General features: G+C 42.3%; 1 protein-coding gene across 12 annotated transcripts in view; it reads left to right on the top strand.

Moving 5' to 3' along the window:
* The window catches only part of DGKI (diacylglycerol kinase iota), a 461,291-nt gene that overhangs the window by 164,162 nt on the left and 282,543 nt on the right, over window positions 1-14,586 (top strand). For 4 of the 12 annotated variants that reach the window (XM_089680688.1, XM_089680685.1, XM_089680687.1 and 1 more), the window contains exon 1: window positions 5,503-6,236. The exons of 5 other annotated variants lie outside the window; for them this stretch is intronic. In XM_089680688.1, coding sequence (XP_089536814.1) covers window positions 5,815-6,236 — 422 coding nt within the window. In that variant the 5' untranslated portion in view covers window positions 5,503-5,814. Of the gene's footprint in view, window positions 1-5,501; window positions 6,237-14,586 lie in introns of those variants that run through there. 3 more of the 12 variants (XM_089680683.1, XM_089680686.1, XM_089680682.1) reach the window with 1 other exon arrangement.

The following is a 14,586-nucleotide window of genomic DNA, read 5'->3' as shown; positions in this document are numbered from 1 at the left end:
TAGGAAATGGAAGTTCTCCTCCCACCTCTCCCCCCCGCAGTCTTCTGGGACACTGACATCTGTTACAGAACACTGCAGGACCATTCACAATGTACAGTGCTACTCGAACATGCGCAGTGGGCACCAGGCTGTGAAGCCACAAGCTGTCAGAGCCGTGTGCCCATACTTAAGATGCCAGCGCTGGGGACAGAGGATAGCCGGCGAACCTGGCTGCACTGAGCACACTGCTGGATCCTGGGACAGGTGAGTGGCTGTTTTTTAAAAGTCAGCAGCTACAGTTTGTGTAGCTGCTGACTGTTATTTTTTTTCACCGGAGACTGGACTATCTGTGACCAACAGTTTAACAGACCACAACTTGAACAAAGTCACCTGCTGCATGCCATACTGTATCTGATCGGCATCCTCTGGTGCTGGGAAGCCTGTAATACAAGAGCTCTTTGTGCCTTCTCTCTGCCTACCTGTCCCTCCCTCGAACTAAGAAAGAACTGGGAAAAAAACCCAGCACGTCCCTTGTTAGCACATGATCACTACAGCACAACTGATTGGCTCCTTGTGCAACTTCTACCTCTCTCATTCTGGACTTTGCTATACAGTGGATTTCAAGAGGTTGACACCAAGTCAAATTAAAATACTATAGAGCTGTATTCATTTGTGTATTTTATACCTGTGTGGAGTTCAGCTTTAATTTATTACAGCAGTCTTTATCAACAAGGGTTCTTCAAGCAATCAACAATTTTTGCCTCTTAGATAAGTGACCATGAATCTCAGTGATATATCAACTATCCTGTAAGGGGGGCATTCTTCTCACTGACCACCAATGAACAGAGCATTTTTCCCACTGAATACCAATGGAAGGAGCAGCGCTGAGCGAACTATTGGCGCTTTATAAATACTGTATAATAATAATAATTCTTCTCACTGACCACCAGTGTAAGGGGGACCTTCTGCCAATGACCACCAATGTAAGGTAGACCTCTCACTGATCTATGAGTTCCCTTCTCCACTGACTGCTAATGTAAGGGAGCATTTCACTAACCACTAATATAATGAGGCAGTTTAACATGAACCACCAACACAAGGAGACGGTCAGATTGCTTTTCTGGACATTAGTATTTGTTTCATTTCATTATCAATACTGAACAGTTTTGTCAATCAGAGCAGGCATGATATTTAAAACACTCAAAGTACACTACACTCCTTATTCTTTTTATTTCCCCTTGTACCTTAAAGTAGTTCTAAAGTCAAAAAGTTTTTTTTATCTTAATGCATTTTCTAGATTGTTCCAGTCCCTAAGCATTCTCCCCTAAGCACTCACCTGCCTCCTCTCAAATCCAGCACTGTCCCATCTGCATCCCTTCTCTCTCCTTTTCCTGGTCTCACAGGAAACCCAGGCAGAAGTGGGAGCTATGGGCTCCTGCTACTGTCAGTCAAATCCTGTCATGAGGGAGCGGGGAGAGAGGCTGTGCCATTCTTTGTTTATGGATGCACACAGCCCTGCTTGGGAGTGCACCTGCATGAGTCCCCCCTCAGCATAGTGCTCGCAGAAAAGAGGCATTGGTTGGAACTCCAGAAAAGGAGCTAAGGGACCGCTCTGTGTAATACCATTGCACAGAACAGGTATGTTGTAAGTATAACATCTTTTTTATGAAAAAAAAAGCCTTTACAATCACAATCAATGGAAAGTGGTAGTACAGTTCATCCTGCTGTTTTATACCTACAGGAAAGCCTATAATAAGACTTGCCTGTAGGTAGAGTAAATATCTCCTAAGCTTGCACCGTTTAGGAGATATTTATTTTAGTAGAAGTTGGTGATGTCACCATCCATTCAAATCGCTGTGCAGTGGCCATAACTCCCACATGCATGTGCAGGAGTGACATCATCACGGCTCAGCCATTCAAGTGACCGAGGCCTGCACAACTGGATGGAAGCGCCAGGACCCATGACAATGTGCCACTGGAGAGCTTCATTTTAAGGTACGTCTGTCATAATGTGCTAGTATATGAAGCATACTAGCACATTATAGCATTAATTGCACCGGCCCAATATTTTATTTATGTGTTTACTACCACTTCAATTTATGTTTCATGTCAATTCACCCTGAGCTGTATATACAGTATACTGAATATTAGCAGGGGTTCCTCTGTGTTAAAAAGGTTGAGAAAGGCTGCCTTAGTGAATTGTACATCTTCCTTGGAGTTCTCCTTTAACAGTGCATATTAAACTCTTTAAAGCTAGTTTGTCTTTAAGAAGCAGGAAGTTGTTCAGTTTTCATAGTAATGTGTTTAGCAGAGGAAGTGCAGAGAGGAGATCAGGGTAGAAAGCCTGAGAAAAGTTACGCAAGGTCTCGCTCAGAGCAAAGTGTGCAGCAGTACGTACAAGATGCTGTTTGTCCTAAACCCACAAGAGGTTTGACGTTCCCATGCAGGCTCATTGTGGAAGTAAGGTCCTCACTGGACTTTGCATTCTTGAAATCCTTCCAGCTGCTTGTACACAGCCTTCCCCCACCTTTCAAAATACATCTAGAGCTTAATACGAACTCTGACGTCAATCCTCAGCTAAAAAATCCTTTTCTCTTTCAAAAACTCTTGTGGATAAAGAAGCGGTGAGCAGACAAATACAGTAGCTTGTGATCTTTCTTACTTTTCCACCATCTCTGGCTTTGTGTCTGATGAGATGAAATTATTTGCAGAAAAGGGGCACTGAGATCTCAAGAAAATGAACATTTCACCTTTGACAAGTCCAGCTTTTTGCTACCTGCTGAGAAGTACGGACGTGTACTAATGCTGGGAAATAGGCCTTTAATTTGGTTTTCTATTCCTGCACATGGCAAAGGAATTTCACTCCAAAGAAATACAAACCAGCCTAACGTGAAGCCTAGGTGGAATCAGAAGTATCAGATACTTGTTTCATTTCAAAGCATGCCTGGCTGTCAAAAACTCTCCAGCAGCCACCAATCTTCCATTTCTATGCTGACAAGCTTTGGTTTAATGTTCTGTTTAATGTGATTTCATAAGCAGCTTGAAAGTGTCCTTTTTGCTGGAAAATAGATGAGACATCTGTATTTTGTTCTTCCATTGTATATGAAGAAAACAACTGCTTTAGGGTCGAGCTTCATTTTAAATTGGAATTGTGTGCCTAGCTTAAGCAGGTGTGTGCTCCCTGTTTGATAAAGGCGAATCAAAGTGCATTGTGGGATATTTTTCTGTGCTTTAGGTTGGCAGGTTCTTCTGTGGATCTTAGACTGGGAGTCATGTGATACAAACCAAGTTTGTGATGCATGTTAGTGGTGTTTGTTAATGTGTCAGGCACCAGGCATTGTTGCAGGTAGAAAAGATGGAGACTGCAGTAGGACATGGATGCTTTTCATTCTGACTCTATCATTCAGATCATTGTAGCAAACCTGCATTTTTGTGCAGTATAGAAACGCCAGTAGAATCATAGTGCCAGCATTGATTAACAGATAAAATCCCAAGTCAAAAATAATCTTACAACTTGCCACAGCCACTTTAAGGTCATGCCATAAAGAACTGGGACTAATGAACGACATATACTGTACACTGTATGATTTCCATGCCATATATATATATATATTAGAATGCATGAGTTATTTCTGAGTTAGCTGGTTACTGCATGCTAGATACTTGCAAGCATTAAATGAAGCCTGCAGGTCATCCTAGAATGAAGAAGTGAACAGTTTTTCATCACCTGGATTGCCTCGTTGCCTCTACTGCTTATTTGTTTCTCCAGGTTTGGTATTACTCGCAGACTACTGAAAATTCTGGACATTATAAGATGCATTTTAGTGCTAAATTTACCTTTCCATAGGAGACACCAGCTTTTAGCAATGTGCTGATATGGCTATACTACTGCACGTTTGTCCATAGATTATTAGACTTTATCCATCTTTATGGTTAAGAAAGGGCAGCTGATTTTCAGGCAGGTTGTTCACAGTAACAAACCCAAATTTAAATGATTTCATTGTGAAGGAAAGCTAAGGTTAATTTATCAGAGAAGAGAGTTGTAGCTTTGTATGCTTCTAAGCTGAAGGTAGAAAGTTCAACGTAAATGTGGCTTGGCTAATAGACCACATAGTGGTGAATTTGTCAGTATTTACGTATTCGTTGTTCTACTGACGGAAATTCTGTTTTATTATAGCTACTCTTTACTTATGACTGCTCTATTGTCAGTTAATATTGCTCTTGGCACTTGGACAGAACACATGAATTCAGGTAACTGGACTTCCAAGGTTCATTCTCTTGTACCTGGCACCTCTAGGCTGCATATCTGCCCCAGCCCAACAAAACTGCAGTTGCTATGAATATTTATAAACCAAAGAAATTAAGTCATAAAACATGAAAACATACAATTATTTCATGGTTCTTTTCTGAAGAATATGCCTAAATTGAATATCTGGGCTGCAAACCCATCATAATGTCAGCATAGATAAACATTAGGTAAGCCTAAAGACAAAATATTGGAAATATAGCTGGCAGACCTAATAAAGATTAAAGCTGAACTCCGGGAAAACTGCTAAATACACACATAGAATACATGCGAGGGTCAGCTTTACGTTTTGTTTTTTTCGTATTTTTGTCCATCCAGTTCTGATATTTATACAGCTCTGACACAGGACAGGAGACCTGATTTTTCTCTGCTGGTATAATAATTATAGTGAAAGACGAAGCAGCAGACCTGTGAGCTCATCTTTCTATCATTCTGCTCTCTCCTCCTATCAGCATGTCCCTTTTAAACACATGAATACAGCAGCACAATTGATTGACCCCTTGTGCTGTATTTCCTTCACACAGTCTGAGCTCTGCTGTACAGGGAGTAGAATTTGCTAATAGCAAATGCAGGTACTTACTCCGCTTCCATTAACAAAATACATTTCCTGTATGGATGAATGCAAATCTGTATTAATGTGTGCCTTATATATCTTCCCAGAATTCAGCTTCAAGGGCAAGAGAAGGTTAAGCCAAAAGTAGGTATTCAGGCTCAGAATCTTGTTGATGGCACACAGTCTAGGAATTAGTGCATGATACAGAGGCACTTGTCATAGAATTTGTCAGCCTCTGCCACCAATAATCTGAAATTTCACAGAGGTTCTAAACAAACACATTATTACAACATAGTCCTTGCGGTGCCTTCCTCTTTCTTAGCAGTTTTTCACAACGAGCACATCTTCCAGATTGCAAGGCGTGCTTAGTAACTGTGCAGCTGGGTTTAAATTTGGAAACAACCTGCCTAATTCATAGCATTTAAAGCCCTAGAGAGAGACGAACCAAAAAGGTCAGTCCGATTCCTTCCTGTGTAAAGTAAACACGGGTCACTTGAGGATTTTTGTAAACTGTGTTGGGGCTGGAAGCGTAACTTAGAGCAATTACTTTTTTTCTCATTTACAAGGCTAGGATCTAATCCCCCTCTCCACTTGACAGAAAGGGCCTTGTGTAATCTCTGTTTTTCTACAGCTTGATATTTTGTTCATTTAAACTGAAGCAGTTGACTTTTCTCCATGTTCAGTATTTTAGGACTACAAGCTGTGTATTGTTCTGATTACACAGCAGAGAATTTGTAATGAGAATTTTGTCTAGTGAGGCAAAGGTGAAGGGAGTTTTTTTTACGCCAGGAGGGTACCGACATTTTACCGTCTCCTTGAAGTGAAAAAAGGTCTTGAACACACATTTATGAAACCACTTTGGTCAGCTGCCGACAGCAGAAGTAGCCTAATCTGCCTTTGGTTTATGCATCTGCTTTAAGAAATCCTGGACCAGAACGTTTTTGAGTTTCCTAACTCATTGTACCGTTTCTCAACTATGGAGAACTTTTTTCATCGACATTTTGGTAAGTTTCACTCGCCTGAACCAGAACGGAGAATGAGTTTGGCGGTTTCTAAAATCAGACGCAAGTCAGCAGCTGGTGGACCATCTTTGGGACTGCTCACACAGAGAAAGGCTTCTGTACAGGCCTTCCCCAACAAAAAAAAAGGAGAAAGTCGGCGGAAATCTAGTACAGCACCTGTTAGAGTCAATCCGCGTTTTTCTGTGAAAAACATTAAAAAGCATACATTAAAAAGAGCAAAAGTTCAGGATTTAGAAGACTTGCTTTGGGAGATATGGATGGATTGTAAGTTACTAAGTGCTGATCAACAGTCCGTGGAACAAATTGATGATGGAGACAGTTATTCATCCGAAAGCGAGAGCTCAGAGAGTGAAACAGGAACCTCTCAGGAATTAAGGTGTGTAGACTTCTCCAAATGGGTTCTGTATCTGTTGATTTTACCCAAAAATGACAGTCAAACTGCACCTCTGACACAGACTGTAATTGTGGGTCTGCAATGTTAAACTGAACCTATACTTTGCCAAAAATGCAATGTTATTTGTTCATTTTTCAGGAGGGACCATAAGGAGTTGGTGCTTATCTTCCTTGCACTCTTCCATTGCCTCATGTTTGTCACCACTAGGTGTGCAAGTAGGAGAGTGACAAAAGCTGTACATATAAAGTCCAGATTCAATTTTATTCAGCCTTTTATATTCTTAAAAGGGTCTCCCTTCATCAGAGCTTGGTACTCTTGAACAATATGTATATTGGACTGGTAAAATTGGAGGGATCCTACAGGGGGTATTAGTATGATCGCTTCTGATGCTAGTAAAGCTGCCCAAGAAATACTCAAAACTTCAGGTGTAGGAAAAACACATGACATTCCTGTCTTCCCACAGTGTAGCTGATCATCTGGTCCAGGCACTGTCAGGTGAGAGGAACATGCATAGCTCTGGGTACATTTCAGGTTGTTCAGCAATTTGAAATGTAAGCAGAAATCTAAGTCAGACTTTTGGCAGATCCAAATGCCAGGGAAGCCTGTTTCAATGATTTTCATATACTTGAGCAAAATGTCCCCCCCAAACCTCCATTTTCCCCTTTAGAAGACATTCCAGCATAATTTTTTTCTGTTACTTTGTTCCTCTACTGAAAAACTGTTTTTATTACTCCCTTTGTCATCATTACCAGGCTTGTAAAATGATTGTAGGGGCAGCTTCTGGAAGGATAGATCAGTAGGATGCACCCCAAAACTACATCTCTCAAGAGCCCTTTCCCTGCAAACAGTGTATGGGCAGGTTCTTGAGAGTTAAGACAGCAGGCCTGTCAGATTTGTTTTGACGTGTGTCCTATTGGGGAGATTTCCCTTCACATCCTGTCCCTTAGCCAAAACAGGAGGTGAGAGGAAAAAAAAGTGAGGGAACTCCTGGTTGTCACCAGGGTCACCATGGTGTCCCCAGTGGAGGATTTCAGCTCTTTTGCTGTTCTGGTGACAACCCAAAATGTGGGATTTTCTTTAGCTTTTACTCTCAGTGATACCAGTAAACATGACTAATAGGAAGGCTGAATTCCCCCAACTGGGGCACAGACAACAATGAAAACCTGACAGGTGTTTTAATCCCTCTACACTCTATCCAAAACTAAAAATACAGTTTGCATTTAGTTATGCTTTCATGTACTGTATACATGTAGAGAGTTACAAAAAGAGCAGAGATAGGCAAAGTTCTGCAGCCCGAAGGGGTGAACTCAGGCAGCACTGACACCGCTGCATGAGATTTCAGTGCAGCAGGAAGTTGGAAGCTTTCTGAAGAATCAACAGATATATTTCTGCACGTAAAAAACCTGCACGTATTGCAAAGTTTTGCCCAAACTTACACTTTAAAGGCATTACACTTTCAAATGTTTTGTTGTTTTAAATAGGTACAATAATACTGTAATTATATTCCCTGTGCCGTTTTCTTGCCTTACCATGTAAAGATGGGATTACATGTAGCAGCTGTAGTTTGTAGTGTGCAGGCTAATTGATTCCCGTATCTCCATGGTTTGCTACAGCTATCCTTTCCTTATTCACCAAACTGACCAGACAAGTTCCTGTTCCTGGTCACACAGGGGGTTATTTACTAAAATCAGGTACAGTTCTGCATAGGAACCAATTGGCTTCCAGGTTTTATTGCTAAAGCTTAACCACTTGCTGTCCGGCTGCTGTATATAAAAGGCCGGACGGTGGCAGTCCAGGGGCGGGTTGCCGTTCATAAACAGCGCCCGCCATTGGACTGCTCCCTGGGAGTGCGCAGCACCGCGATCCAGTGCCCGCTGTGTCCGGAGGACACAGTGGAACACCGATTGTCGTAGGGGACCTCTGTGCAAGGTCCCGATCATTCGATCACTGATTGGCCAATCAGTGATCACATGCAGAGTAGTAAGCAAGATGTCACTTCTGATATCATTGTTTACTACGTGTGAAATCTGTGAATGATCACAGAGGTCACATGGTACAAGGCTATTCACAACAGCCTTGTACCATGTGACAAGCTGTGACCAATCACAGCTCACACAGTGTTTCTCAATGGCTGCAAGAATGCCAGAGAGAAGGAGAAATGATTGCTTTTACAGCCTTTATGGGTGTAAAAGCAATCAGTGTAAAAAAAAAAAAACTTCATCACCCCCCACAAGTAGTACAGTGTCACAATGGTACTGCTAGAGTGACAGTATGTAAGAAAAAAAACCATAAATAATAATATAAAAAAATAAAATAAAAATGTAAAAATGTTTTTTAAAAAATTATAATTTTTGGTTATAAACTAATCTGGTTTATTTTTTTTACTAAAAAGATAACTGAATCAATTTTGGTTAAGATTTAGGATGAAATATTATTTATTTGCAAACTTTTATAAGAAAAACACTTTTTTTCAAAATGTTTTGAATTTTCATTTATATAGCAAAAGAAATAAAAATCCCAGAGGTGAATAAATACCACCAAAATAAAGCTTTATCTGTCTAAAAAAAATGCTACAAAATTCATATGGGTACAGTGTTGCATGACCGCGCAATTGTCATTCAAAGTGTGATAGCGCTGAAAGCTGAAAATTGGCCTGGACAGGAAGGGGGTGAAAGTGTCCGGACTTGAAGTGGTTAAATGAACAAGCTGGGGTTAGAATCTGATTGGCTATCATGAACAGTTGCACCAGATTCTGAGTCCACCAGTTTTAGTATATCTTTGCCACAGGGTCCATTACATGCCTTGTCATCCTCTCTGTGTTGCATCACAAATTTGGGAGTGCCAATGTAATAAAAAACATCTTCCAGCTGCACAGTAAGCTCTGTGTGCATCTGTGAATGCTGTGCCTGCTGGCTGTGTCAGATTTAATTACTGTTTAGCTCTTACCTGATCCAGCACTAGATTGAGAGACCCAGGGATTGTGGGATATATAGTTTCTCCACAGGAAGTGTCAGTTCTCAGAGTACAGATAAAGGGCATGCATTAACCTGTGCAGTACCATGCCGTATACCTCATGTTGGACACAAACTGAAAATTTACTCTACTATAGGCTGTGCATACAGAGGAACAGATGACACAATGAAACTACATGATCAATGCACATCTAAGGGCTTGTTCACACTTGACTTTATTTCTAACTCTTGCCAAACGCCCCTATAGCGTTAGACAGGCGTTAGACAGGCATTTGGGAAGCATTTTTAAACGCCCCTCAAACGCTCCCCAAACACCCTATGCGAGCTTTTGAGGCTGTTGATAGGCGCTTGACAATCGTTAAAACCGCACCACAAACGCCTATAATGAAGTTAAATGGTATTAACACTCAGCAAAGGCCTCGCAACCTGCCAGGCGTTTGAGGAGCCGCACCATAGATTTGAATGAGAGGCTTCAACTCCTCCTGGCTGCACAAGAGGTATCCGTTTTGCCGCGACACAACGCAATGTGACTCTAGAGCTTCAGTGTGAACAGCACTGTGTGCTGCCATGTGCAGAATTTTCATAGGCGTTTGAGAACTGTTAAAAACGCTTCCCAAATACCTGTCTGATGCCTGCTAACAAAGCTAGTGTGAACTGAGCCTTATGTAGGGGAAAAGCACAAAGTGCAGGTAGGAAGGGTTATAATGCCTTTAAGGTGCTTCTTGTAAGTAATCTAATTACTTTGCCTGGTAAGGCATAGTACAGGTTTAAAATCCAACACAATATAGCCAAAGAGTCTACACTACCTAAATGGGAAACAAGAAAGGTAATTCTTAAGTGTGACCTATTCTTTCTATTGAAGTCAGGCCAGTGTATGGCGGGTTTTGAATGGTTTGTATGAATTACTGCACATTAAAGTTGTCGCGGTTGAATAAAGCTGAGAGACTGATGTGGAAGCTTTGACATATTTGTCTTTCTTTAGTTTAAAAAAAGAAGCTCAGTAGATTTTGCCATAATGTGTATAGCACGTTTGCTTTGTAAAGTGCTTCTCCAGTGATGGTCACACTCCTCCAAGTCACTCTGGTGCTTCCATCTTCTCCTCATCATAAAAAGATCTGTATACTTATCTATTGTGAAGCCACTTCAGTCTGGTCCCATGAGCAGCTGTCAGTGGCAATTTCAGAGAGACAGCCGACAACAGATGCCCCATAGTAAACCTATGGGTGACATCATCCCCAAGCATTTCCAACTCTTGTCGGTGATCTCTCCTCTACACAGAAGTTGCCGCTGGAGAGACCACGTGACCAGACATATACTGAAATTTGGCTGGATGAGCTTCAGAATAGGTAAGTATACAGAGTTAGATAGAACAGGCTTAGAATGGGGGGGGGGGGTAGGTTTAGCCTTAGATAGCTTTGATTAAACTTCCACTTTAACTATAATTTTATCATGACAATATAGTTTTTGTTTTACTTGTTTTGGACACAATGGGGAACATTTATGAATGTGGTTGTGTTCTATTTCCATTTCCACTATGTGCAAATCATTTACAGTTCACATTCTATCTTTTGTGGCTGTACATTGGTGACGACCATGCCAACTTCCTATTCCTGTTTTTGGACACTTTTCACAAATGTTATGAGCTAGATTGCAGGAGAATTTACATAGAGGACTGCGGCTCTACTGTGTGGCAGAGCTGCATAATCTAAAGCTGGCCATAGGTGGATCAAAATTTGCCCGGTTCAGTAGGATCCAGCCAAATTTCAGTATATGTCTGGCTGCCCCTGTTTGACATGTCGTTTGTTAGATTAAAACATTTTTTTCAATCGACAGCTGCAGCTGCTGATCAGTGTACTCTGACAGCGCGGTGTCCAGCTGTCAGAAAAAAACTGTCCCAGCAGTGGGAGAATTCCTCCATCCACCTTGCTTTGGTGGATGGAGGAATCCATTTGTTGTTATAGTCATCTATAGCCAACTTTAGGACTGGAGGGACAGAAATACAAATACTTTGTCAGGTAATGCATCTCTCATATACAGTATGTATCTAATTTTTGTATTTAGCTTTTTGCCTGGAGTCCTGTATTCCCACATTACAGGGAGCTGCATATTTCACTTTATTTTCACCTGGTGATCCTGCCACCATCGCATTTCATGTCCTAGGGTAACTCAAGGTATAGACGCAAATAACAGTATCTATGAAGTAGCTGCATTGTTATCCTGGGAAGTGTGTTAGAACTAAAGAACTCCTTAACCTCTCTTCATCTCCATGACATAGGGGGAGGTGTTCTGTAGTTCACATTGGAGAAATGAACAGGGCTGATAACACTGCACTATTTTTTGTGTACTGGTCAAACATACGCAACAAAATGTTTTCAATGGTATATTTAACAAACCAAAAGGAGAGTGACCATCGCCTCATTCTATATTTTAGTTTATGTAAATCTGCAAGATAACAAGTTTATCTTTGTAACACTGTGCAGTTTCTACAATTATCTTGTTCCTGTAGATAACACTTCTACATTAGTGTCACCAGACTGTGAGTCATTGAGCATTTTACATTTTCAAGTTTGAAAGGCTTGGGTACAACCAAATATATAAATACAACTAAATGCGCTAGGACTGTGAAACCAAAAATTATATATCATCAAATGTACCATAAGAATTGTGAAAAATAAAATAAAACAATAATATGTGAAACCACAATTAAAATAAAATTATCACCATTTGATAGGGCTGCTGCTGAGGAAGGGTTTGATCCCTCTTATACCAAACAACAAGATGTAACAGCTCAAAGTGCTGCCTTATGCAATTAATATATATCCAGTGTCCAAACGGATAGCTGCCAAAATCACTGTGCAGTGTTCCCTTCCTGTGTTCCCACACTCACCAACAGTTCTGGACTCTTACATATATTGTAGAGTCAAATGCGCCTGTGTTATATTGGTCAATCACTCCTCCACTGCAGCTCCAGGAATCAGAAGGCTGGTGTATTCTCACATAAAAGAAGGAATGGCAAGAGGGGCCCGCATTTTTATTATATAAACATTAAAATTGGTTGCACTTACATAAAAAAGTACTTAAAAAAGCATTAAGAGCGCTGGACTACAAGTCCAGAAGACAGGTGTGCGTTCCACCGGCCGGATGTGACGTCAAGGCTAGTCTTCGCCTAACGGTTTTCCCCCCTCCCACAGGGTGTCTTCAGAGTGATTTTGGCACTTATCGTTTTCGAAGAATATTGCACAACTTCACTATAGACTGCACAATTAGACTTTAATTTTGATCTGATATTGCACAGACACTGGATATATGGCAATTACATAGGGCAGCTCTTTGAGCTGTTGCATCTTGTTTCTTGTGTACGACCAGCCTGCTGAACCATCCGAATATCGATCCATGTATGGCCTACACGAGTTCCATTTTTTGCACCTTGTGGATTCCCTCCCCCTTCCTTATCTGAATCTCAGGGTACATCCTGTCAGGGAATCCTGTAATCCTTCACACACCCAGTCACATCATCTGGGTCCAGGAATGCAAGTTAATATAAGTCCCATCTGCCACCATTAACAGCAGGGAGGTGACGACACTGCAGTTGTAGTCCAGCTAGACTTCCTCCAGCCCATTAACCGAATGTCTGTATCTCCATATGGACCTGGGGCTGGGAGTAAACACTTCACGTGCATCTGCATAGCACCTGAGACACACTAATCATGGGCAGGGCTGGTGTTACCACTAGGCGAACTAGGCAGCCGTCTAGGGCGCGCTACTGCCTAGGGCGCAGCCATGGCCTGTGGCCCAAGCCCCAACCAACCAATTGTTGTTAGATCCAAAACCCCCCAGAGCGTCCTGCCCAAATACCCAGTCAGCGTCTCTGCCTGCCACAGCTGCGTTGCTTAGCAACAGTGCAGGCTCTGCAGCAATCAGAGCTGTCCCTGAATGTACAGCATCTGACAGCATCCACTGCTGCCACCACCCGCTGTTCTCAGTGCTGAGGTATGGTTGCTAGGACCACCCGTGTCCTAGCAGCCAATCACATGCTTGCCCCTCCCCCAGGCCTCAACATAAGGAGGAAGAGGAGGAGGAAGTTCTTTCTCCAAACCTATGTGGTCCCAGTGCCCAGCCTTCGAGCTTCCACTTGTCCTGTAGCTGACTGCTGCAATGAGAAGGAATGGATCCTGATGTAAGCTGGGGTTTTCACAATTCTCTCTCCTTCCACTACCCCAACTATTCTCTTAAACCTCTTCGCTCTCCTTATCCCACTCTGCTCTTCCCTTCTAACTTTGGGGACTCTATTGAAAGGGAATGCGCCCTAGGAACCATGATGTAAGGTCGCTTTAGGGACCCTGATGTAAGGGGGGATCTGGGAACCCTGATGTAAGGGGGGATCTGGGAACCCTGATGTAAGGGGGGATCTGGGAACCCTGATGTAAGGGGGGCTCTGGGGACCCTGATGTAAGGGGGTGACTTTGGAGATCCTAATGAAAGGAGGACTCTGATGTAAGGGGGAACATGGGGTCCCTGATTTAAGGAGGGGAGACTATGGGGACCCTGATGTAAGGTTGCTTTATGGACCCTAATGTAAGTGGACTTTAGGGACCCTGATGTAAGCGGGGCTCTGGGGACCCTGATGTAAGGGGGATGATTTTTGGGATCCTAATGTAAGGGAGACTTTGATTTAAGGGGGGCTCTGGGGAACCTGATTTAAGTAGGGGGCTCTGAGGGACTCTGATGTAAGGGGGGGCTATGGGGACCCTGATGTAAGGTGGGGCTTTGGGATTCTAATGTAAGGGGAGAAGAGAAGAGGAGAGAAGTGTACAGCCTTTATTTTTTTTGGCGGAGAATACAAATAGCTGGTGTTGCCTAGGGAGTAAAGTAGTCGAGCTCCTGCCCTGATCATAGGCACAATGTTCTGTAGGCTTCAATGAAAACAAATAATGCACCTTGATCATAAGAGCTTTGTTGCTGCATTTACAACTTTTTAGGAGAAGGTGGACTGTATCTTTAAGGATTCAATGGCTTTTTTGAGATCTGTGAAAAACTCTGTGTGCCCATACAGAAAGCCATTAGTAGGATAGGATGCTTCATCCACAGGTCAATATTTCAAGCAATGTAACAAGTTTGATCATTGCATGTGTTAATTGTGCTCTGTAGGGTGCAGCCTGTAAAAATATTTGAATAATACATTCCATCGCTCGTCCCTTCATTCTTTACTCTATTGCTGAGCTGCACCAGCTGGTAGGGACCTTCTTACCTGCAGGCCCGGGGCAGTTGCCACCATTCTGAACACTTACTGCTGTTCCCCCCCTGCTCTTATTTGTGCCGCGGCCCCTGCAAAATTGTACTATCAACAGCTGACTGAACAG

Source organism: Staurois parvus, unplaced genomic scaffold, assembly GCF_062004578.1.
Source record: "Staurois parvus isolate SC_StPar_1 unplaced genomic scaffold, SC_StPar_1.0 ptg000249l, whole genome shotgun sequence".
NCBI lineage: Eukaryota > Metazoa > Chordata > Amphibia > Anura > Ranidae > Staurois > Staurois parvus.
Note: the sequence above shows the minus strand (reverse complement) of the source record. Positions and strands in the feature narration are given on the sequence as shown.